Source organism: Silene latifolia, chromosome 6, assembly GCF_048544455.1.
Source record: "Silene latifolia isolate original U9 population chromosome 6, ASM4854445v1, whole genome shotgun sequence".
NCBI lineage: Eukaryota > Viridiplantae > Streptophyta > Magnoliopsida > Caryophyllales > Caryophyllaceae > Silene > Silene latifolia.
This window is the reverse complement of record NC_133531.1, coordinates 21,781,645-21,807,608: the sequence shown is the minus strand read 5'-3', so window position 1 is coordinate 21,807,608 and position 25,964 is coordinate 21,781,645. Positions and strand designations below refer to the sequence as shown.

General features: G+C 35.3%; 4 protein-coding genes across 4 annotated transcripts; 1 reads left to right on the top strand and 3 right to left on the bottom strand.

Annotated features, from left to right (window-relative positions):
- Nucleotides 1-2,583: 2,583 nt before the first annotated feature.
- Nucleotides 2,584-3,279, top strand: LOC141587741 (F-box protein CPR1-like). The gene has a single exon (XM_074409210.1). It carries the CDS (start codon nucleotides 2,584-2,586, stop codon nucleotides 3,277-3,279), a length of 696 nt encoding a protein of 231 aa, XP_074265311.1.
- A 10,397-nt stretch (nucleotides 3,280-13,676) lies between these two features.
- LOC141587740 (F-box/kelch-repeat protein At3g23880-like) lies at nucleotides 13,677-14,960 on the bottom strand. The gene has a single exon (XM_074409209.1). The coding sequence runs from the start codon at nucleotides 14,958-14,960 to the stop codon at nucleotides 13,677-13,679; it is 1,284 nt and encodes a 427-aa protein (XP_074265310.1).
- Nucleotides 14,961-20,162: 5,202 nt separating this feature from the next.
- LOC141587739 (putative F-box protein At4g38870) lies at nucleotides 20,163-21,389 on the bottom strand. The gene has a single exon (XM_074409208.1). The coding sequence runs from the start codon at nucleotides 21,387-21,389 to the stop codon at nucleotides 20,163-20,165; it is 1,227 nt and encodes a 408-aa protein (XP_074265309.1).
- A 2,089-nt stretch (nucleotides 21,390-23,478) lies between these two features.
- Nucleotides 23,479-24,747, bottom strand: LOC141587738 (putative F-box protein At1g32420). Its single transcript, XM_074409207.1, has one exon. It carries the CDS (start codon nucleotides 24,745-24,747, stop codon nucleotides 23,479-23,481), a length of 1,269 nt encoding a protein of 422 aa, XP_074265308.1.
- Between the last annotated feature and the right edge of the window lie 1,217 nt (nucleotides 24,748-25,964).

Below are 25,964 nucleotides of genomic sequence, written 5' to 3'. Positions count from 1 at the left end.
CAACAGTCAGTCTGACTGTTCCATTTGAAGCCCAAACCAACAACTTTATCACATTTCTCGGTTTGATTCGTGAGGAAGTTTAACACGGTTTGACTTCCTTCCCATTTTTCAGTGATGTTCTTAGCATTAACAAGTTCATTGGTCAAGTCATTGACACGTGAGAGGAGATGCAAATTCTTTTCTTTTTCTCTCTTGAGTTCATCATTGTTAACACTTTCTATGGACAATCTTTTCTCAACAATGAAGTCATGGGTGTGGTTGTTGAGTTTAGACACGAGATACATGATTCTTTCTTTGGACTCTTCATATTTAGATGTCATCTCGTCAAGTCTTTTGTTTAGATCAACGATTTCATCGGATCTATGATGAGGAGAAGACCTAGAAGTGCTACATTCGGGCATACCTTTTTGAAGGAAAGTAAGCCTATCATGGAGGACTTCTATTTCATTCTTGAGACAAACAACCTCACCTTTTAGACACTTGTTTTCATTTTCCAAACATTTAATCCTTTCTTTCGACTCGTCTAGATCATGGTCAGAAGCAACAGTCTTAGACACTGTTTCTCTTAAGTCTACAACTTCAACTACAAGGTCATAGATCTCATTTTCAAGATCATCTTTGTCCTTCAAAAGATCATCACGTTCCTTGGTTAGTGAGGAAACTTGCATTACCAAGGTAGTGTTGACATTCTCAAGGTCAGAGACGTCCGTGGGTGTCGACCTAAGACGCTCTAGTTCTTTAGTCAAATTTAGATTTTCTAAATTTTAATTCCAAAATATAATAAATAAAAATTGAAAAAGATTCTATTTCATATCTCCACAATTGCCATGTGTCATAATATTACTCGCAGTGTATAGTAGATTCTATACACTAGTGTAACCGTAGCCTTTTTGGGGAGAAAGGGGAAGGAGTGAAGGACTTTAGATTTAGATTATTTTCCGGAGATGTAGCAAATTACCTGCATAACTTATGATGTACTATGTGCAATTCAACTACTCAAGTTTTACTTGTAGCAAATTACCCCATAAATTTCCAAAAATGTGCAATTAAGCTCAAATCAAATTTTCTACTATTTTTTTTACTAAAATATTTCTATTATAAAAATTATTTTAAATACATCTACTAAAAATTAAATAAAATATTTACATATTCAACAAAAAATTATGAACCAAATTTAAGATAAAAAAAATTGGGCATGTATCTTTTCATTGTAACTTGACTAAAAAATAAAAATTCTCATATTATGAATATTTTTTCACAAAATAAAAAAAAAAATTGAACATGATTTCTAATAATTAGGAATTTTAGGATTAATATTTGATCAATAATTTTGACCTTTAATAATAGTAAATGTATTTAATTTAGTAAATTTCACTAATTTCATTATTAAAAATAAGATATGTGCTGAATTGCATATTAACAGAAATTTATAGGGCCTATTTACTACATTTATAAGTTAAGGGATTTAATTGCACATAGTATCAAACTCACGAGAGGTGATTTGCTATATTTCTCGATTATTTTCTTTGGTTTCATCGTATTATTATTTTGTTTCTTTTTTTTAGTTTTATTTCCAGTTTTGGTTAATCATGTGAAGTTGGGCGGGAAAACAATTAACGTGAGAAGGACACATGTCAAGTGGTTCCTCTATTATAATCCCTCCTATTCTAGATAAACCTATCTATTCATGGGGGACACTAGAATTAAGGAGGAGATTAAAATAAGGTAAATTATTGTAGTGGAGTTTGGTAATTGGAGAGAAAAGGTATTATGGGGTATTATTGTGGGTGAGGTGATTAAAATAAGTATTGTTGTGGGCTAAGATGATTAAAATAAGTATAAAACTTTTCGAAATAAGGAAATAAGGAAGGTATTGTGAATAGATGAAAAAGGAAAGAGAGACGTTTATGTAGAATAGGAGGAAGTAATTTTTTTATTATAGAAGAAAGATGAGAATAATATATAAACTCTCGTATATACCCTAAAATTCTAATCCTTAACCTATTATTATTATTAGTGAAACTCGTAAATCTATTTGTATTTATCTTTCGAAACACAAACTCCTCCTGAGAACTCCTACTAATGTTTTAAGTTCTCATGGCGGATTCGGCTAATCTTGCTACCAAAACAACAATGTCTTGTCTACCAACAGACATTATAACACATGAGATCTTTGCCAAATTACCCGCCAAATCGTTACTACGCTTCAAGTGTGTTTCCAAATCCTACAACGCCTTAATATCATCCCCTGAATTCATCCAACTTCACCTTCAAGAATCCCGATCCTCGGACACAAATCACCTCGGCCTTATCCTCGTTGGTAAATACGGACGAAATCTCTACTCAATCGACGTAGACTCGCCTCATGAACCCGTCACCACAATTCCCTTACCGCGTACCCTAGACGAGTCCAAACCAGACAACGTTTCAATTGTGGGCTCAGTCGACGGCTTGATTTGCATAGTACTCGGAACAGGCATAGGGAGTATTTCTAAGTCTAAGTATATCATCATCAACCTTTCTACGAGAGTATTTCGAGAGATTCCTTACACGAGCACACATGTTGTTTCTTTTTCGGACAATATGGTATCAATTAGTTTTGGATTCGGGTTTGATGATTTAAACGATGATTATAAACTTGTCAGGGTAACGGACGTGAAAAGTTTTAATCAAATATTACCTAAACACGTTGTGTACAGGGAGGTGATGGTCTATAGTTTAAACCAGAGTACATGGAAACTCGCGGAGCGTGTAAAAGACCCAATAGATTCATTAATGGTGACACAAAACGGTGCTCTCATAAAAAACCATCTACTACATTGGTTGTTTTCGGATTCTGACCACTGTCGAATTGGTTGTTTTGATACTCGGTCCGACAAATGGGTTAGAGACGTTCCTTTGATGCAGTTAATGGCTGCTTGTAAGCGAAGCTTGGGTGTTATTAATGGCTGCTTGTGTTTATCCACAACTACTACTTCATCGGGAATTCTTTGGATGTTGAAAGACTATGAAGCAAAGGAATCTTGGATTAAGTTGTTTCATGTTACTCCATTACTTAGCTCTCATTCTTTTCAATTCACCCAACCTTTTTTTTGCTTTCCTAGAGAATCAAAATACGAGGTTTTGTTAGCGAATGTTGACCGGGACGGGCTATTTTGGTTCGACATCGGACAACCATACGGTAGGATAAAATCAGTTAAAAGGATTCCGGCTTTTGTTGGAGGGTGCCTTTTTACAGAAAGTCTTGTTCAAATTCGAGGTGGTCGTCATATCACCTAATATAAGCTAAATTGTTTATTTTCAATGTTAATGTTAATTTAGTGGTTAAGTTTTATTTTTTGAATGTTTTAACTAGTTTTGTTTCCCGTGATTGGAATCACGGGAGAGTAAAAATTTAATACTCTAATTAAATTGTGCATGATAAAACAGTGTGGAAATTTGAGTAATTCTATGCTTGAATGCATATTAGGTTAATCTCATTGTAGTTGCATTAGTTTGGTAGAGAGACAACTTTTCATTTTCATTCAATTACAGAACTTACAGTTACCTGTTCCATAACTTAAAATCATTGCATAAGCTTATTTAGAAACATACACTTAGCAATCCCGCGTTGTCACTTCCGCTTCCAGCGACTCATAGATCGTTCACCGTACAAGGGAAAATGACATTTGATTAGTCTTTTGACCCAATACTCTTTTATATTGTACATGGCATTTGATTAGTCATTGAAATACATGTGTATGATTTTCGCTCCTAGACTTATAATAAAACTTAAAATTTTATTATAAAGCTCCGAAAATACACAATCAGTTTAATTAATAAAAAAACTAAAATATTCGTCATTACTATTCAAAAATCTTTCACAAAATAATAAGTTTAATAGAAGAAATACTCCGTATCAATCAATCATCAATACTATATATTAAATCCAGAAACCAAGGGATTTCAATGTAATTAAAAACAGAAAAATTCTTACGTCCTCCGGGAGTACCGTACTCCTTACACTTACAACTAATCCACCAAATAGAATATAATAATAACCTAGGTGTAAGGAGTACGGTACTCCCGGAGTACACAAGAATTTTTCTTAAAAACAATAGGTCTTGGTATAGACGGGTGGGGCGAACAGACGGGTAAAGACCTCTAATAAAATGGGTAGGGGGGACAAGGTGGGGCACCCCCATGTGCTTTCCACTTTATGGCAAATGGGTATTTTGTGAGGGGAAGTAGTATCCGTCTATACGTATAGACGGATAGTGTCCGTCTATAATGAGAATTTGTGAATTAAAAAAAAGTTATACAAATTAATCTATCTATATAAAAGTATAATAGAGAAACCACTAAATACTAGACTGTCCACGTGTCATTCACACAAGAGAAATTTTCCCGCCCAACCTAATCTAATGGACTAAAAAGGGAAACAAAACCAAAAAAGGCAACACAGATCATTTTGCTATTATCTTAACCCTAAATTAAGGCAGATGTTCTTATGTTATCAACGCAGTCTTCTCTTTTACGGACTCCCTCATTTGATTTCAATTCATACATTAATACAATTTCCTTTGAGATTCCATGGATCACTACGAAGCATTGAATGATCAAGGTTATTATATAGGAGTAGGTAATTTGCCCAAACTCAGTTGATTTTTCATAATTTCACTTTGATTAATTCCTTTGTGTTTGTAGTTCCCATAAGTATGATACCATATCGCCATATCTAATTTGAGTTTTTTTACGCATTCTTTTGTATTTACGATTTCGATTTTGAAAGGTAATATTTTTCTTAATTTCTAATTCATATACGGAGTAACTAATTTTATTATTCCTACTAGGTATATCTATTTCCCATATGTTTTTATGTTTAATCTCCGTCTTACTCAATGTATTATTGTCTTCACCATCAATTTCCCCCAGACATATCTATTCCGTCTTTTATTTACATTTAAGTGTAGAACTCTTTCAAAGAACAAAAGGTAAAGTGTAAATAAATGAATAAGATGAATAGATTATATATTAATTATTGATTACGATTACGATGTACGTTAAACGCTTAATTAGACAAATGCGGTGTTGTAATTTTGCATTGTTTTGATGAAAATTGACCTATATCGGGTTAGACGAAATTGTAGACGCACGGTAATGTACATGTAGAGTAATTGTAGACATGTACTTCCTAGATGTCAAATTTTAGAGCAATTTTACTTTCATGCCGTCTTTTTGTGCGGGTTTCAATTGTTGTAATGTCACATTTAATTGCATAAGTTATACACAGGATTTAGTTATCATTTTGCTTTCACATAGGTTATTCATATATTTTACTCTGAAGTAGAGTACGTATATACTTTCTCTGTTCCAATGAATAACTTACATTTACTTTATTTTGTGGGAGGAAAATAAAACAAATGTAAACTATTTAGTATTTACTCACCCTTCTCCTATTTAGTCCATGTTCATAACCCTTCAATTGCTCTCATTGGAGTTAGTTCTTATTGTTGCCTTATGGATTATTCTTTTGAATTATCATCTACGTACTATTTATAATACATGGATTTCAGTGACGCCGTTTATGATTTTAGCATACTTACAATCCTAAATGTCCACTTAACGGGGAAGAATTGAGATTATCAGGTTTTTTTTTTCCTAATTAAGCCGCAAAAGCAGTATATTATCAGGGGTGGGGATTACGAACCTGAGATATATTGTTCACTTTACCTCCTTCTTACCGACTACACTAAAAAGCAAGACAAACTGCCAGGTTATATGGGTTTACGCCTTGAGGGCTTATTTCTCTATGAGTGATGTCTGTTCACATAGTTTGTTAATTTAGACATCTCCATATGTGATAGTGATCCATGTACCTGTTGCACACTTGCACTAATGAATGTGAAAGTAAATCCATAAAACTTCGCAGAACCATCTAACAAAGCCAAGAAGTTCCAAAAGGAAGCATGTCGATCAAACTTTGACAGGAATGCAAGGAAGCTCAATACATTTTGCAATTAGTTACATATTACATGAAATTAGTGGCCTCAAGTGACTTCAAAGTGCAAATGTATGTAACCCATTGTAACTTCGATTCATACCGAAACTAACAGTTTGGTAACTTTCTTAAAAGTGTAATTGTGAAGTTATATTTTTTAGGATGCTATACATTCAAACTTAATATGTTATTGAACATTCAAAGATGATAAATTTTCAATTGAAGTAACGTCATCGGACCTTAAATAATGTAGACGGATAATTAAGAATTTTGATAAAAAGGGTGTGAGACTTGGAGACTACTTTAATTGTGAATAAAGAACACACTATTGCATGACTACTTCAACATATTGACAACAACATCGTTTCTTTGTGTGATAACTAATATATTTTAAACATTTATTTACATGGCACTATTTATGTCCGTGCAATTTTGCACGGGTTCTAAACTAGTTATACTATATGGTTTTAAATCACTAGCACCGTGTGATGGACCCGATTAAGGGATCTCAATGCAAATATTATATAGTTTTGGTTAAAATTAAATTATATAGAAGTTTAGTAATTTTCCTAAACATTTGTAAGAGGCTAAAATATGGTCAATTTCCTTAAAATAAAATAATTAATTAAGATGGTCAATTTCCTTAAAATAAAATAATTAATTAAGATGGTCAATTTAAAGGAAACTGAAAGAAAGAAGATGCTTGGTAATTTTCCTAAATATTTATAGAAGATTAGAAGATGGTCAATTTCCTAAAAATAAAATAATTAATTAGTATAAACATGTACACTTATGATATTAATTATTATTATCATAAAATTATATATTAAATTTAAAATCTATGCAATTTTATTAAACTTTATAGTTTATTAAATGTATAGAGATGTTAGTTATTTAACATACAAAAATATAATATAAGTAGGTTATAAATAATTCAAGTTAGATTCCATAATATATAATCTTGCATAATTCTTTCGATTTGATTTAATGCAATATGTAATATATTTATATAAATATATAATCCTCTTAATATTGCATGCCTAAGTAGTAAAAGTAATTTCGTCAGTAATAACATTGAATATAGTTATATGATAGTAATCACTCATTTGAATAGTAAAAATAACAATATTATCAGCGAGATTAGTAAAAGTGGTAGAAATAAGGGGAGTAGTGAAATAATCAATTTAATGCGGCAATAGTGAAAGTAACAGTAAATTACGGCGGAAGTAGTGAAATTATCAATATTAATGCGATGGTAGTGACAGTAACAATAATTACGGCGGGAATAGTGAAAGTAACAATGATTACGGGCAAGTAGTGAAATGTTATTACTAGTGTTTCATTAATAAGAGTAAAATATTAATAGCGGGAGTAGTGAATTATCTCAAAGACTTAATTCCTAAAGATGATTTCGTTAAAATTATTTCGGATAATTCACGCGGTATCCCTAAGGTTTGCCGGTTTGCCACTTTGCACGAAATATCCAAATTTTTGATCCGGAACTCTTAAAGAGGTCATAACTCGTGTTTACGAGTTTCGAAAGTAACGAAATTTTTTTCGAAATCGCTCATCTTTCCGAGAACCACAATTTGAAAAATAATTGTCGCATTTGGATTCCGTTACTAGGAGTTATTGCGCGTCAAAGTTTTTTCGACCGAACAAACTTTGAGTGAGCATATCTCCTGGTCACGAGTTCCAAACTCGTTAAACTTTTTTTTTTCAAATCGTAGTACTCGGAAAGATGATCGATTTGAAAAAAAAAAAAAAAAATCTTTACTTTCTGAGTTCGTAAACATGAGTTATGGCCTCTTTAAGTTTTTCGGATAAAAAATTTGGATATTTTGTGCAAGTGACCAACTTTAAGAGTACCGCGTGAATTATCCGAAATTGGACCAACAACAACAACAAGAGACGTTAACTAGCACCTCAAGCATTCTCACAGATGCCGCAGATTAGCAAGCCACGATAGGAAGAAACATAAACACGCAAAAAGTGAGGGTGCAAGCTCTAACGTCTGTCACTGAAGTCAAGGAAGCTAGAAATGTAGGAGATGTAGTTAGAAGGCAAGAGCTATAGCGTTCAAAATTAATTTTGTGAACAAGAAGAGCCTTGCTTTTCGCCCCAACCTGATTCCCCTTCTCTAAAGTAATACATGACCTTTTTTTTAACCAGTTCAGCGAATACTATGCTGATTATCGCGTCAACCAACAACAACTGATCAAATGAATCCTTTACAAACGCCCCTCTTCCACAATTAACAATACCCTGAAAAAATAAACACGGTCACAATAAACAAACTGGACAAGACAGCAACAATGGAAGAAAAAACCCTGAGAAAAAAAGAAATATTTCAGGAAATACCCCAAACACATCCACTTCAGTGAAGTACAGGGGTGTTATTAATATGGGCCTATAAAACGGTCTTAATAGGCTTGAAATCACGCTCTCGAGTTACCTTTTTTTCCTTTATGCTAGACTGCTAGTACGAAAGGTTTCCAGAGGAACGAGCTTTTGGTTGTTTTACAGCTCATTTTCTATAAATCTCAGTATATACCAAAAAAAAACATAAACAAACTCCAAAAGCCAGAACATCTCAAAAGTCTCTTGCACAGGAATCACTCATATAGTAAATAGTAATATGCACATCCAAACCATCGTTTGCAACTTAGATTTGAAAAGAACAATCACAGTTTTATGGATTACCAGCAACTTCCCTGGTACTGGTAGCATGTCAAATTAAGTAGCCAAGAACATCTCAAGTAACCAAGTCGGATCACTTGTAACAATATATAATACTACTACGCAGCATGTAAGCTCATTCATTCATATAGGAGAAATTGCACATAATATAAACTCGTATCAGCAGTTTCGAGCCATACACAAAGCCAAGGGGAAGCCAAGAATAAAAGAAGCTACAAAATATGCTAGGAATAGTACGATTTCCCACTAATCAAGCAGCAAGAGCAATGAGAGGCAATTGTCATATTCAAGGTTGGTTGACTAACAGCGAGAGGTTATTCCCAAAACCATTTGTAAGACGAAACATAGTACTGATATAGTAGGAGAAATATTCTCGTATTCATGGGAAATCCCTCAAATCACGGGCTCCGTATCCTTTGGACAATACCAAGCTCTCGGAATATGTTTCCTGTCTAAAATAGTGGCGCGGTGATTTTTTTAACTTCTTTACTTGGCAACTAGCTATATTATAAGCCATGTTTCCGCAAACAAAATAGCCACCATCGTTCTCATAATAGAACACCTTTTGATGATAATAACATATGCTGTTGAAGAACAATTGATAAGCATCCGGAGTTGATTTCCCTGAAAACCATAGAGTCCACGGCCCCTTTTCATTGTCTTGTTCTAACACCCATATGCTGGAAGTTACCTCAAGAAGAAACAGAAACCTGTCGAAGCGTGTTTCGTCCAAAGTAAATGGCAGTTCCAAAAAGTCGATATTTTCCTTATCAAAATCAAAGGAACCAAGATGACTTGGTTCATCCCTTTGGTAATCATTTTCTGCAAGCCAGTATGTTGCCCCTCGAAAGAACACAGCAGTCAACAAAGAATAAAGGTTACGCATAACTAGTAGTGATCGGATTTCTAACAGTCCATAGTTGATCACGGAGTGTATAAACTGCAGAATGCAACTTTCCAGGCAGTATATCGTCACTAATTTCAAATGCAAACGCAACCACTTTATAATCCTTACTGTCAGGGGAAAACCCTAACAAATACATAGTTGTGAACAAAGACAGGGAAAGCGGGCAAGTCGGAAGTAGCAACGATTTACGAATACAAGGGTTCCACAATTTCAAATCTTTCTGGTAATCATGAGGACCATATTGTCCCACTTCAACTAAAAGCAACCCATTACAGCTACTTGCAATATGGAACGAGTACGAATCGGATTTCCTTAAAATAAGACTGGTATTTTGAAGAGTTTCAGCCTCACGAACGGTCAACAACCACCGTTCATCTCGAAGGCCCCACAATCTCTCGAGGGCTACCAATAACTGATTATTCCCAGAATTGATTTTACAAAGTTGAAAATGCATGTGAATGAAATCAGGGTCATCGATAATAGAGCACCAAGATTTACATACGCACCTGAATTTTAATAGGGTTTTCGCGGGCAATGATAATAAAATCTGGGTCCAAACTTCAGGTGGCAAGTAGTTGAATTCTGAAATATTCCACAGATTTGATGAAGCCGTATGATTCTTACTGCTCTCCATTGTTTCCATAACACTATGGTTAGCGGTAAAAGCACGAAGTTGAGGATGGCCGATTGCCGATTGCCGATTGGTATTAAACTTTGGGTAGATTTAGGAGGGTGTTTGGTTCACACAAAAAGGTATGAGGTATGGTTTGACTAATTCCAAATCCATATTAAGTGTTTGTTTGCCAAATTTGAGTTTTTATACCTATATATTAAATCCATGAGGTATGGGTATTTTATACCTAAAGAGAGAGAGGCGGGGTATATTGATACACATGGGTATCAAATTAAAATTAATAAAAATATGGAAAAAAAACAAATTATAGCATATTATAAATCCCAATTTTTTATATAGTTATTTGATTAAATAATCATTTTCATGATTTTAAAATATTCAAAATTATTATTTACGATATTTTAATTTATGCATTTTAACCTTATAATTGAGGTTCAAACCCATACCACCAAAAATGAAACAAACACAAGGTATGAGGAATTAAGTTTCAAACTCATATCATCCGGGTATCATTCCAGTTTTTGGATGTTGCCTGTTGGTGTTGGTCACTTCATCGCGTGGTTTAGAGAATTAGAGGTGAATATGTGTTCGTTAGCGAGCTTGGGTCTGACACGGACGGGCCAAAACTTAAAAAAATTGTTTGGTGAGATTAGTTTGATTATAACGGGATTAATTTGATTGTACAAACCAGCCCATCAAAATAAGCAGACTTACCTGGGCCTTGTAGGTTTAAAGTTAGGGACTTGCTAAATCCCGCACACTATGTTACTATTTCTCGCATATTTTTCTCAATAATTCCATAACTACCCTTCATCTAAAAAAAAGAGTTCTCTCCCTTCTCTTTCTCATGCCTCAACCTAACATTTCGTATTAATCAATTCAATTCAATAATTATAATTATGGATCTTAATTAGCACTTATATAAGTAATTTCTCCGTTTTTTCAACAATTTTATTAATACAAGTCGTTTACTCGATTAAATGAATGTTGTTTTTTTAATCTTAATTAAAAAAAGGTTTTTTAGAATTAGCATTTGGACGGGATGTTGAGAATGGTGGTTGGTGGTGGTCGTCGATTTAGCCGAAGTAGGGTGGTTGGCGTATCAGTGGTCGATTTGTGGAGGCAGCGCGACGGGTGTTAGTGTGGTGGGACAACCATCCTATCCCGACCACAATCTCATTCCTTCCCCGACAACCATCCTATTCCATTCCCCAACAACCATCCTGCAGCACCCTGTGCCGACAGCCACACCTACACCACCTCCGACGACAGCCACACCTACACCACCTCCGACGACACCCAGCCTGTATTTGCTACACCATTTATAAATGATCAAATTATAGCTTACAAATATCGCGTCAACCAACAACAACTGATCAAATGAATCCTTTACAAACGCCCCTCTTCCACAATTAACAATACCCTGAAAAAATAAACACGGTCACAATAAACAAACTGGACAAGACAGCAACAATGGAAGAAAAAACCCTGAGAAAAAAAGAAATATTTCAGGAAATACCCCAAACACATCCACTCCAGTGAAGTACAGCTGTACAGAGAAAATGTGGGAACACTCTTTGATCTTTAGATTCACAGAACTCGAATTCTACATAAGCATCCAGACTTGATTTATTAATATAGGCCTATAAAACGGTCTTACTAGGCTTGAAATCACGCTCTCGAGTTACCTTTTTTTCCTTTATGCTAGACTGCTAGTAAGAAAGGTTTCCAGGAATTTTTTTTCAAAATAGGGTTATTTAGCAAACTATTTCTCGCTTTAGGGTCGGTTTCAAACTATTTCTCGCCAATGGGTCCACGTCATCACTTTCCTTTTTTTTCCTCAATTTTTAGCTAAATCGCTAAATGAGATAGCGATTTTACCCAAGTTAAAAATTTCCCAAGATAGAAGTCAGTGTAGGATAATAAAAAAGAGGCAAATCGCTAAACCAAATAGCGATTTACTCTGATCCCTTAAAAAAAACACAGCCTTCTCTCTTCCCTCTCTCCTAAGTCGCTCATGAGTCCTGACATACATGACCAATTTTGCGATTACGCCACTTCGCAATACACCTCATCTTCCCCGTACTCATCAAAATACACCTCCTCATCTCCGTTATGATCATCATCATAATCAGCAGCGGCGCCCCCGAATCGACAGCTTTAGAGCGGTCATCGTGGACAGCATATAAATATATAATTAGTTTTGAATTTGTATATCTGACTAATTTGAATGGCAGGATAGAGTCGTATAATATTAGATTAATGTGAACATACAATATACACACAACGAGCCTAACAAGTAAAAACCAGGAAGGTTAAGACTTAAGAGATACTAGGCGTAATATGTGATTGACAATATCAGACTACTAGCTACTAAACTAGTCTATTAACAAGGAGAGAATATACCACATGCTAAGTATAAAATATTCTACGCCTAATTTACATTATGCTTATATCATGCGGGATCGGACTGACGCAACAGCGGTGGAGCGGTTTATTTCGGGCCTGCTCTTGGTGGTGAATGGGTGATGGTTTATGGTGATGATAAATTGATAATGGTGGGTATGTAGATGAAGGATGAGAGTGATGATGCAAAAGCAAGGGAATCGACGTCGGTGATGGAAAAAGTTGAACTCACTTCTGCGTTTTGTTTTCTATCAGCAGTTAAATCGCTATTTCATATAGCGACTTTCCTCTTCACAATACTTCAGGGCAAATTCACTACTTGGATCAAAATCGCTACTTCAAATAGCGTTTTAGCTAAAAACTAAGAAAAAAAGAGAAAAGTGATGACGTGGACCCATTGGCGAGAAATAGTTTAAAACCGACCCTAAAGCGAGAAATAGTTTGTTAAATAACCCTATTTTGAAAAAAAATTCGGTTTCCAGAGGAACGAGCTTTTGGTTGTTTTACAGCTCATTTTCTATAAATCTCAGTATATCAGGACTGTTCTGATACAAAAAAACATAAACAAACTCCAAAAGCCAGAACATCTCAAAAGTCTCTTGCAGACGAATCACTCATATAGTAATATACATATTCAAACCATCCTTGGCAACTTAAATTTGAAAAGAGCAATCACAATTTTATGGATTACTAGCAACTTCCCTGGTAGCATGTCAAATTAAGTAGCCAAGAACATCTCAAGTAACCAAGTCGGATCACTTGTAACAATATATAATATACGGAGTACTACGCAGCTCATTCATTCATATAGGAGAAATTGCACATAATATAAACTCGTATCAGCAGTTTCGAGCCATACACAAAGCCAAGGGGATGCCAAGAAAAAAAGAAGCTACAAAATATGCTAGAAATAGTACGATTTCTCACTAATCAAGCAGCAAGAGCAATGAGAGGCAATTGTCATATTCAAGGTTGGTTGGCTAACAGCGAAAGGTTCTTCCCAAAACCAGTGGTAAGACGAAACATAGTACGAGAAATATTCTCCGTATTCATGGGAAATCCCTTGAATCAGGGGCTTCGTATCCTTTGGACAACACCAAGCTTTCCGAATATGTTTCCAATTTTAAATGAGAGCTCATATATCTTTTCAACGGATGAACTTGACCACTAGCTATATTATAAGCCATGTTTCCGCAAACAAAATAGCCACCATCACTCTCATAATAGAACACCTTTTGATAAGAACATTTCTCGCCTAAGAACAATTGATGAGCATCCCAAGTTGATTTCCCTGAAAACCAACGAGTCCACGGCCGCTTTTCATTGTCTTGTTCTAATACCCATATGCTGGAAGTTACTTGAGAAATACTAAAAACGGCTAGCGATCCCCCAAGAAGAAACAGAAACCTCACGAAGCCTGTTTCGTCCAAACTAAATGGCAGTTCCAAAAGGTTGATTATTTCTTTGTCGAAGTCAAAGGAACCAAGATGAGATAATTCAGTGCTTTGATTATGATTACGTAGAAGCCAGTATGTTGCCCCTCGAAAGAACACAGCAGTTGACAGAGAATAAAGGTCAAGCACAATACAAGTAGTGATCGGATTTTTAACGGTCCATAGTTGATCACGGAGTGTATAAACTGCAGAATGCATCTTTCTAGGCTGTATATCTGTATCCTGACTACTTTCACATGCAAAGGCAACCACTTTATAATCCTTACTATGAGGGGCAAACCCTAACAAATAGTACCTAGTTGCGCGCGGCAGGGAAAGTGGGCAAGTTGGAAGTAGCAACGATTTGCGAATACAAGGGTTCCACAATTTCAATTCGTCATGGAAACGAGGACCATATCGTCCCACTAAAAGCAACCCGTTACAGCTACTTTTAATATGGTACGAGTACGAATCAGGTTTCCTAAAAATGACACTGGTATTTTCAAGAGTTTCAGCCTCACGAACTGTCAATACCCACCCTTCTTGATTACCTTCCCAAGTTTCAGCCTCATGAATTGTAAACAGCCGCCGTTTATCTTTATTGCCTTCCCCAAAACTCTCAAGGGCTAGTAATAACTTATTATTCCCAGAATTGATTTTACAATGTTGGAAATGTAAGTGAATGAAATCAGGGTTATCGATAATGGAGTACCAAGATTTACATACGCACCTGAATTGTAACAGGGTTTTCGCCGGCAATGATGACAAAATCTGAGTCCAAACTTCGGGTGGTAAGTACTTGGATTCTGGAATATTGAACAAATATTGGCGAATGTTTGATAAAGTTTCTGAATTCTGTTGCAAACTTGATGAAGTTGTGGAATTCGTTCTGCTCTTCATTGTTGATGCGGAGAATTTAGATACCTAATAATCGGACGGAATTTTGATAATAATGGTTTCTTAATTATATAGCAACTAGGTTTGGTGCCCGGCTTCGTCCGGCTTCGCCCGGGCTAGTGGCTACCTCTATTTACTGTTATATTTGATTTTCAATGAAATAAACTATGTTGGAGTTGTCTAACTCACACGTTTACTATTTGTAATATATTTTTCTACAACATATCTTGTAATTATGATGAAATGTAAAATTTATTTTCAAATTATGAGACACGTTCACTACCCTGCTATTAATATTATTACTTTCACGACATTCTTTCTTAATATCATTACGCTCACTACTCCCATGGTTACTATTGTTTCTTTTACTAATTCCTCTATTTTTTCTGTTAAATTCATTATTCCCGTTAATTTTATCCGGCCTATATTTAAATAAATAAAATATTTCCTTAAATCGATTGGTTATTTAATTGTTCATACTTTTCTCATTGTTACCACTGTTACTTTCACTACATTCGTAGTACTTTCACTACTCTCACTGTCATTATTATAACTGTAACTACTCTCACATTAATACCGTTAATTTTATTAATCTCGTTGCTGCTACTATTACTTTTACTACATTTAATTTAATGTATAATTATATGATGATACTAATTAATTCCAAAAGTGGGGCATGTTAATTTTAAGGAAAATTACTATATTCTTGTGTTTTCTAAATTTAATTACTTTAATTTAATGTAGTTTCCATAAATATTCTTCATCAAGGCATCTTTATATTATACTTTTAACCAAAACTATATAATATTTATATTGAGGCCCCTTTATCAGGTCCATCACACGGTGCTATCGATTTAAAACTATATAGTATAATTAATTTGTATAGATTTCTTTAATTACATTGAAGTCCCTTGGTTTCTGGAATTAATATATAGTATTGATTGATTATTATTATTATTATTATTATTATGAGGACGATAATTAGAAACATAATATACCTAAAATATATCTTAGAGACACATTTGATATAAACTATTGCTTTCTAAAGATAATATCAAAATCTATAATTTATTCTGCGCGACATTTGAAGAAATTTTTATTTTTAGAAAAAAAAAATTAACTATAAAACTAATAAAAAAATAAATAATGTCATTTAAATGTATATATTTTTAAACAAAATTAATGAAATTTTTTATAATTTATTTATTAGCATATCGTTTAGTTACGATTTAGCATACAAAGAACGAATTTTTTATCACAAAAATCTTAGAGCATCAGCAATGGACGTTCTTAAGAGGCGTTCTTTGTGAAGAACGAACGGAGTACCATTGTTGGATGTGGTTTGTGGAGGGTTCGTTTGTCAGTGTTCACGCAGACGAATCGAGTTCGTCCTTTCAAGAAAAATGAGGAAGAAACAATTGAGGAAATAATGATCCACATTCTGGGAAACACGCGCCAAGAAAAGTAGGAGTGGACTTTTATTTATTCTTCACGCACCAAAAATACAAAAGTGGGAAAGCTGAAGTTGTGGTCCCCAATCCCCACACTTGCAATTATTTTAATGTGCCCATTACTTGGGTTCTATTTTTAAAAACAAACCCTCATTGTTGAGATTAGTTCTTAAAAAGTCGAGTTTGTTATTAAGTGAGATGGCGTCTATGTGTCAAAGAATAAACTCATTTTCGGTTCTTCCATTGCTGTTGCTCTTAGAGACAAATTTTAAGTAAGTGATTATATCAAAATAGCAAAGTAAATAAGATATTTTATCAAAATAGGAATTGTGATTTAGACGGGAAAATTTGAAACTTTTCCTATTCTTTTGTGCGTTTGGTTGAAGGTAGAGTTGATCAAGTGCGGGCCAACCCGTTCGGCCCAGCCCGTCCAGCCCGCTTCGTAAACAGGCATGGTCAAGAAATTTTAAAAAATAAATGGGCAACGGGCAACGTAATCAGGCCCGCTAAAATAAATGGGCGGGCTTGAACTTGAGAAAATTGTCCATAAGCAGCCCGCTAGGCCCGCTATTAATCTTATGCTTTTATTTTATATAAAAAAAAAAGAATAACTTATAAATTACAAATTTAGAATATATAGATAGAGTAGTATAATCAAACTCGATCAAAAATTTCAAGTAACTTAATAGATTAAACTTAAATTCCTAAAGATACTAAACGGCCTACACTCTAAACCTTAACAAGTTAACCGTATAAATTTTGAACCTCTAAAATCTAAAAGACTAAACCTAATACATATAAAATACTAACCGGGCAAGCCGACATCATTGTTTAGTAGATTTATTTTTGAATTTAAATATCTAATTAAGAGTAACGAAGACCACTATTTTAACCAGTTATCCGTATAAATTTTGAACCTCTAAAATCTTAAAGACTAAACCTAATACATATAAAATACTAACCGGGCAAGCCGACATCATTGTTTAGTAGATTTATTTTTGAATTTAAATATCTAATTAAGAGTAACGAAGACTACTATTTTCTAACCGTAAAATGTTTGTAAATTGAGCGACGTTAGACTTCTATGATTTTAAGAACAAAAGTAAATTAATTTTATTTAGGCTCATGGGCTGGCCCGCTTTCTTGTAGTGGGCGGGCTTGGACAACGGAATATGGCCCGTTGTAGCGGGCACGGGCTACAAATTATGGCCCGCCGGACACTTTTTTCACGGTTTGGCCCGTCCATGTTCGGCCCAAGCCCGCTAATGATCACCTCTAGTTGAAGGTCTATAAGAAAGAGAAAGAAACAAAGTGACACAAATAAAGAAAATGAAATTTCCTTCCTTGCCCCTTCAATCCATCTAATTCCTTACCCTCCACTCCAAGGTATGAGATTTCATTACTTTTTACTTTTCAAACACCTTATTTACCTACCACCACACTTGCGACTCCTACCACACGAGTCACCATCAAGACGCCATCGCTGCCGCCACCACCACAACCGCCCCACATAAACCACCACCACAACACCATCGCCACAACCACCATCACCTAAACCACCACCCGCACACCAAAACAAACCACAAACCACCATAGTTCATTTTTCTTGACGTAACCAAACAATTAGTTAAGTTTTAGGTAATTCCTTACTTTTTCCCTTACCCTTTCTAATTTCCTTTTCATTTTCCTTTCTCTAACCAAACGCCCCCTTAGTGTTTAGTAGTACAAAGCGTCTTGCTTGTGACCTCTCACAAAAAGGGAGAGGGGACAAGGTGGGGCACCCCATGTGCTTCTCACTCACCTCTCAATGGGTATTTTGTGAGAGAAAAAAATAGGGGATTGTGAATTCTACTATTATTCCATATCCCTTATGATCGAGATGAACGATTGGTAATAAACTGCAGTGGTGTCGTCAAAGGGGATGCAGTGGCTGCAACTGCATCCCCTGAAATTTTAAGAATGAATAAGATTTAGTGCAGTAAAAGATTAGTGAATGGTAGTTGGTCCAGCGGTAAGTCTGTTATTTTCTAATCAATTGGTCTTGTGTTTGACTCCTACATTAGGCCTTTTTTTTACTTTAGCAATTTCCATGTATATTAGCTACCATAAATAACATGAAGATTCCATATTAAATACTACCATTCACATTAAAATATCATGTATATTTACTTTTCCAAAAGTTTTTTTTGGTGAATTTCTTAGTTCAAGCCTTTAGATTAGTAGTAGTTATTTAAGTTTTATATTCTCCAACTTTCAACCTAAATGTATTTTTTTATGAACCCGAATCATGTTGTTAAAATCCAAAATCGGCTACTAACTTGATGTGGTTGAATTTTTGCATCCCCCTTAACTAAATCCTAGATACGCCACTGATAAACTGTAGAGCTACAGTTTTTGACCGTTGGTGTTGGTCTTGTATACTGTACTAGAAAAGGGTGCCGTGGTGGTTTAGGGTCTTAGATACTTAGGGTGGTGGTGTTGAATGTTGATGTGGGTGGGACTTGGGAAAAGTGGGTGGGGGTTAAGGGGTGGCACTGGGTTGTGTCGTGCCGCTAGTTATGTCTTCTCTCATGCCTAATATAGAGAAATGACTCACTTCCAGTCCGGGCAATTTTAGCACGAGTAGATATAGGTTGAGCAGCAAAGCGATATGTTTCCTTGGTACCTATAAAATGAGGTGTTGCTAATATGATTCTTACTAAAACGAGGTATAAATCCCATTAAAATAAACACCTTGAAAATAGATTGTAATTCCTTCCTAATTTGAGTCTTGGTATTGATCAGAACTCAATCTGCATATAGCCCGCCTTAGTATGTTCGATTACCGAAGCAACTTCAATTATCTTCAGGCTGCATTTGCTTGCCATTCCCCAAAAAAGTCATATGTTGCATAAATGTCTTTCTTTAATAGAACTTTTTTTTGAATACTCAAAACTCGAATACTTGCGTCTGTTTGATGATGTTTCTGAAATCCGCTGCAAAGTCGATGAAGTTGTGGGATACTTGCTGCTATTCATTGTTTATGCAGCACTAAGTTTAGCAGTAAATGGCAAGACGTCGAGGATGGGTGAGATTTACTAATACATACGGAATCTTGGACAGAACATGGCCCGAACATTAGCAAGTATTCGGGTATTTTGTACTTGCTGCTATTCATTGTTTTTTCAATTCAATCATGTTTCAATTGAATTGTGGCATGCTCATATAATCAGCATTCGGAATGCAAGCTCATTCATATATAAAGGAGATATTGCACACATGTATAGCATTCCTCATTCATTCATACAGGAGATGTTGCATTGATGTATAGCAGTTCGTATGTATAACTCTCGACAATGAAGAATGAACTGCGATTTTCAGAGTTATTGCAGAGCTGCAACATAAATAACACAAATTGTATGTAGCACAACACTGTTTTGGCATTTTATAGTGTGAGACGGTCCTTCTATTTGCTAAACACACATTTATTATTGTCGATAAACTAACGTTCTTATTTATGAAAGGACCGTCTCAGACTCTCACGCTGTCACACGGTCTTACACAAACAATTGGAAGAAAGAAAGATAAAAGTATCTAAACATACCATAATATGAACTCGTATCTGCAGAATTCAAGGCATACAAGGCCCAGGGGATACCGAGAAAAAAGAAGCTACAACAATATGCCAGGAATAGTATGAATTCTCGCCAAGCAAACAACACGAGCATTGAGAAGCAATTGACATATTCATGGTTAAACGGAGTAGTACTCTTATTCATGGGAAAAACTTCAAATCGCGAGCTCCGTATCCTGCGGACAACACCAAGCTCTCCGAATATGTTTCCAATTGTCCATCGAACCTCATATATCTTTGAAGCTCCTGCATTTCGCAACTAGCTATATTATAAGCCTCCTCCCCACAAACAAAATAGCCACCGTCACTCTCACAATAGAACACCTTTCGATGTTTACAAATGCAGTTCGTGAACGCTTTATAACCGTACCAACTTGATTTCCCAGTAAACCATAAAGACCAGGGCCGGTTTACGTTGGCCTGTTCTAGCACCCATATGCTGGAATTTACCTCAGAAATACTGAAAACCGCTAGCGAGCCCCCAAGAAGAAACAAGAACCTTAAGTATTGTGTTTCCTCCAAAGTAAATGGCAGTTTCAAAAAGGTGATATTTTCCGACTCGAAGTCAAAGGAACCAAGATGAGTTAATCTATTCTCTTGGTTTTGGTTATCAATTTGTCCAAGCCAATATGCTGCCCCTCGAAAAGAAACAGCAGTTGATACAGAATGAAACGGCCCAAACGTACCTGTAGTGTTCGGCAAAATTATATCGAATTGATTATTTCTGACACTCCATTGTTGATCACGAAGTGTATAGACCGCAAAAAACATTTTTCTAGGCTCTATTTCCGGACTTTTTTCAAATGCAAACGCAACCACTTTATAATCCTTACTAATAGGAGCGAAACCAAACACATAAACAGAATTCGTGAATAAAGACGTCGAAAATGGGCAAGCGGGAATTACCAACGATTTGCGAATACAAGGGTTCCACAATCTCAACTCTTCCCGGTAACAAGGAGGGCCATCATTTCTACTAACAAGGAGCAACCCATTACAGCTACCTATAATACGGTACGAGTACGAATCATGTCTCTTGAAAATTCGACAGGTTTTTTGAAGCGTTTCGGCCTTACGGACTGTCAACGAGCACCCTACATTGTTATAGAGTCCCAAACCCTCGAGGGCTACTAATAATTTAGGATTTTTATTATCTTCGGAATTGTTATTGCAACGTCGAAAATGCATATTAACGAAATCAGGGTGATTAATAATGGAACACCAAGATTTGCAAACGCATATGGATTTTATCAGGGTTTTTGTTGGTAATTTTTCAAAAATTTGAGTCCAAATTTCGGGTGGTAAATACTTGGTTTCTGAAATCCCCCAAAATTTAGACTGCTTCGTGGGATTATTACTGCTATTCATTGCTTCTGCAGGTGCAGCAGTAAAACTGTAAAGGGTTAGAAGAGGATGAGAGTGGGAGAAGGAGTAGGGTAGTGCCGTAGTGGTAAATATATACTCCGTATATGTAAATATTTCATAAATTATCTCTTACCTTTTTTTATTGATACTCCTAGTCATACCTATCTTAGGAGGTGTTTGCTTCGCTGGGTGGTATGGGTTTGGAACTTGATTCCTCATACCATGTGTTTGTTTCAATTTCGGGTGGAATGAGATCGAACTTCATCAAAGTTAAAAAAAATCTAGAATACAACATTGACAATAATAATTTTTGATACTAAAAAATCATGAAAATGAAGAGTTAATCAAATAAATATAAAAAAAATCTTCCATTTAAGTTTTTTTCATGTTTTTTGGTTTTATTGCTTGATACCCATGGGTATCAATCTCGTATACATCTCCCCCCTTGGGTATGAGAAATCCATACCTCATGGGTTTGAGGTATGGGTATGAAAGCCCTATTTTTGCCAAACAAACACTTGGTATGGGTTTTGCTCATTCCAAACCCATACCTCATACTTTTATGAGTTGAACCAAACACCCCCTTAGTGTAGGTAGCGCTAAAATGAATACGGAAACGGAAACGGACACGAATACGTAACATGTATCTTATAAAATACAGAACACTAGACATTTTTTATATTTTATAGTTATAAAAGTACAATATTATTAATGAATTCAAATATTAGCATTACTAGTTTAGTCACCGTGGTATTTTTATTTTTGAACAATTTTTTTTATCCACAAAGTTAATGATTTCAATTTTTTTGTCACGAATGTAATAAAACTAATAATATTGATTTATAGTTTTGTTTTATATGTAGTATGTTAAGTCATTCTCAAATAATAGTACTAATAAATAAAAGATTTAGCAATTTATAGTTTTATATAAATTTTATTTATATTTTAATTAAGAGATTATAGTTTAGCGTTAGGTGAAAATAATAAATTTGATGAAAAGATTAATTTTAATTAAAAGATAATATAATAATTTAATGAAATAAAATGTACTCCGTATATAATTATAATTACCTTCCTTATTTAAAAATATGCTTTTTGGAGGGAAAATTGTGGGAGGAATTATAGATATAGCTTAATGCTTTCCCTTGACACCTCTGGCTCCATTGATCTGCTTTGTTCTCGGCTCCTCCCGATTCTCAGTTTGGGAAGACCTCGGTTCAATTCCGCCCTTCTAGCAAAACACATGCCTTGAGGCTTGAACCACTTCCGCATTTCTTTATTTATTTTTTTTTTTTTTATGAAAAGATTGAAAAACTTGTTGGAGGGTTTCAGGGCGCTTTGCAAAGTTGCAAAAACAGTAGCAAACTCCATTTTCGGGTTTCTTCTCCATATTATACTCCCTCTGGTTCGGTAGTGAGCCTAAAGGGAGATATGGAGATTGGAGAGCCAGGTTTTGAGTTACTCCCTTTGTTCTGCCAGTACAAAAGTGGAGAATGACAATATGATCAAGACCGAGTGAATATTATAATTATAACTGTCAGAGGAACATAAATGTCCAAGTAAAACGGTTTCTGCTAGCAATGGTGCTCCGTAGTGTACCTCTCAAGAATAACTGCGAGTTTCAGATTTATCGCAGAGCATATGCAGCAAACATTCAGTTTCAGCTCGCAATGGTACTCCGTAATTGTTAAGTCGTGAAAAAGGTTGAATAGTTTTATTAGCAATCCATAGAAGAAGCTAAAGCTAGCTCGAGAAAGAAAGATAAAAGTACCTACATATGCATAATTGCATACCATAATGTAAACTCAAATCTGCAGAAATCAAGGAACACAAAGCCAAGAGAATGCTAATAAAAAAGAAGCTACACCAATATGCTAGAAATAACACGAATACGAAGCTACACCACTTCAACAATAACATTAGAGCGTTAATCTCAAAATGATTTGGCGTCACCTGACATGAATCATCATTTAGAAACATCCCTGATTGATCGCACACCTCAAAATGCAAAAATATGGAAAAAGAAGAGTGAAACACCAATATGCAAGGAATAACACATAACCATTAGTATGACAGACGGAGTAGTATTCTCTTATTCATGGGAATCACGCAAGTAGCATGCTCCGTACCCTTTGGACAACACCAAGCTCTCCGTATACGTTTCTAGTTGTACACCGCAGTTCATCCTTCCGAGTTCCTGCACTTCGCAACTGGCTATATCATAAGCCCACTTCCCGCAAACAAAATAGCCACCACTCTCACAATAGAACAGCTTTTGATGTTTAAAATAGCAGAAATCGAGTACTGCAAAAGCTTTCGGACTTGATTTTCCTGAAAACCATAGAGTCCATGGCCTCTTTACGTTGTCTTGTTGTAGCACCCATATGCTCGAAGCAACGTTAGAAATACTGAAAATCGCTAGTGATTCCCCAAAAAGAAACAGAAACCCCAAGTTGCTTCTTTCATTCAAAGTAAATGGCAGTTCCAGAAAGGTGATATTTTCCGATTCAAAGTCAAAGGAACAAAGATGAGTTAATTCACCCCGTCGGCCTCGATTATCATTTTGTCCAAGCCAATAAGCTGCTCCGTGAAAGAAAACAGCAGTAGATAAAGACTGAAATGGCCCATACCCGTCTCTAAACGGGTTCATTAAAGTAATACCAAATTGATTATTTCTGACGGTCCATTGTTGATCACGGAGTGTAAAAACGGCAAAATACATCTTTCCAGGCTCTATACCTCGACTTTTTCCAAATGTGAATGCAGCCACTTTATAATCCTTACTGTCAGGGGCGAACCCAAACAAATACCTAGTAGTAGAAATGATCAAATAGCGAGAATGTGGGTTCACAGGAAGAATCAATGATTTACGAATACTAGGGTTCCACAATCTCAATTCTTCCGGGTAACAAGAAAGCTCGTGCTTTTGATTAACAAGGAGCAACCCATTACAGCTACCGATAATATGGTACGAGTAAGCATTAGATGTCATGAAGATTCGACATGTTTTTTCAAGCGTATCGGCCTCACGAACTGTCAACATGCACCCTTCATAGTAATCATCTCCCAAATCCTCGAGGGCTATTAATAATTTACTATTATTCTTCCCCGAATTGTTATTGCAAAGTTTAAAATGCATGTCTACAAAATCAGGATCATCGATAATGGAGCACCAAGATCTGGATACGCACCTGAATCTTAATAAGCTTTTCGCGGTTAATTTTGTCAAAATTTGAGTGCAAATTTCGGGTGGTAAGTACTTGGATTTTGAAATACGGGTCGAATATCTGAATCTTCTTTTTGGTGTTTCTGAAATCCGCTGCGAATTCGATGAAGTTTTGGGATTCTTGTTGATATTCATTGTTTACCCAGCGCTAAGTTTAGCAGTAAAAGGCAACTGGGCGATGTAATGTTGATGAGGGCGAGAGTAGCATCGGTAAATATATACTGTATTAGTTAGGTTAGGACTTTAGGTTACATACAAAAATCGTATCGTGTGTTGATTTACGCAGGACAATGTGTCGCATTATACGGAGTAATTTTTATCATTGTACCCTTCTCATTCCACAACATATTGTTTAGGGTAGGGGTGTTACCGAGTCGAGCCGAGCCCGAGCTTGGCCTTGCTCGGCTTGTACTCATAAAGTAAAACTCAAGTTTAAGCCGATCTCGAGCTTGAAAAAATTGGGCTCGTTAAAAAGTTTGCGAGCTTTAACGCGAGCTCGAGCTCAACTCGAACCTATATATAATTACTGAATTTTCGATTTTCTTTTATCGATATATTTTCAATAACAAGGCGAAGGCTTTATATACAAATATTGGAAAATCGGTAAAACATTTTTTATGTGTGATACAAATATATAATCATGACAAAATATTTTAATAAATATGAGTAATATTTATCTAATTATACAAGTTCGAGCCGTTCACGAGCTTTATTTGGTGGAATGCATGGTTCCATAAAAATGACATTATTTTTAATGATATTCATTTTAATATCAACAAACTTATCCTTTTATGTAATAATAGCATCAAGATTTAGAATGAGACTAGACATAAGGATCTTAACAATCCTGATAAAGACGTCAGTTAGAAATACGACTAGTGAGGAATAAATTTGGTGGGTAAAATCTAAAAATAGGTTTCTAAAGCTAAATTTTGACGAGTAGGTCTCCTGAGAGACGGTCTCTTAATAAGCTTTATTGAGAGACCATTGTACATTTTTAAGAAAATGTGGTACTAAAGGCAATAAAATAGGTACAAATCATGATTAATGATAAAATGGGTACATTTATTATGTAAATAGGTACGGAATTACTATGTCACAATCAACAATAAAAAGGGTACGAAATACAAATAAAAGGGTACGAAAGATTGGTCTCTCAATAACTTAGTGAGAGACCGTCTCTCCTAAGTTTTAGTGAATTTTGACGGATAAAAAATAGATGGTAATAAAGCTGCTCTAGAATATTCTATAAGAGATCATAATGGTAAAGTCGTTTTGCTAGGAGCAAAAAAGTGCGGATCTAATAGCATTCTTGTTGCCGAACCTCTCGCTTTAAAAGAATGCATTTTAGC

Coding starts and splice junctions, on each gene's coding strand:
- LOC141587741 (XM_074409210.1), top strand. CDS start 2,584: ATGGTATCAATTAGTTTTGGATTCGGGTTTGATGATTTAAACGATGAT.
- LOC141587740 (XM_074409209.1), bottom strand. CDS start 14,960: ATGAAGAGCAGAACGAATTCCACAACTTCATCAAGTTTGCAACAGAAT.
- LOC141587739 (XM_074409208.1), bottom strand. CDS start 21,389: ATGAATAGCAGTAATAATCCCACGAAGCAGTCTAAATTTTGGGGGATT.
- LOC141587738 (XM_074409207.1), bottom strand. CDS start 24,747: ATGAATATCAACAAGAATCCCAAAACTTCATCGAATTCGCAGCGGATT.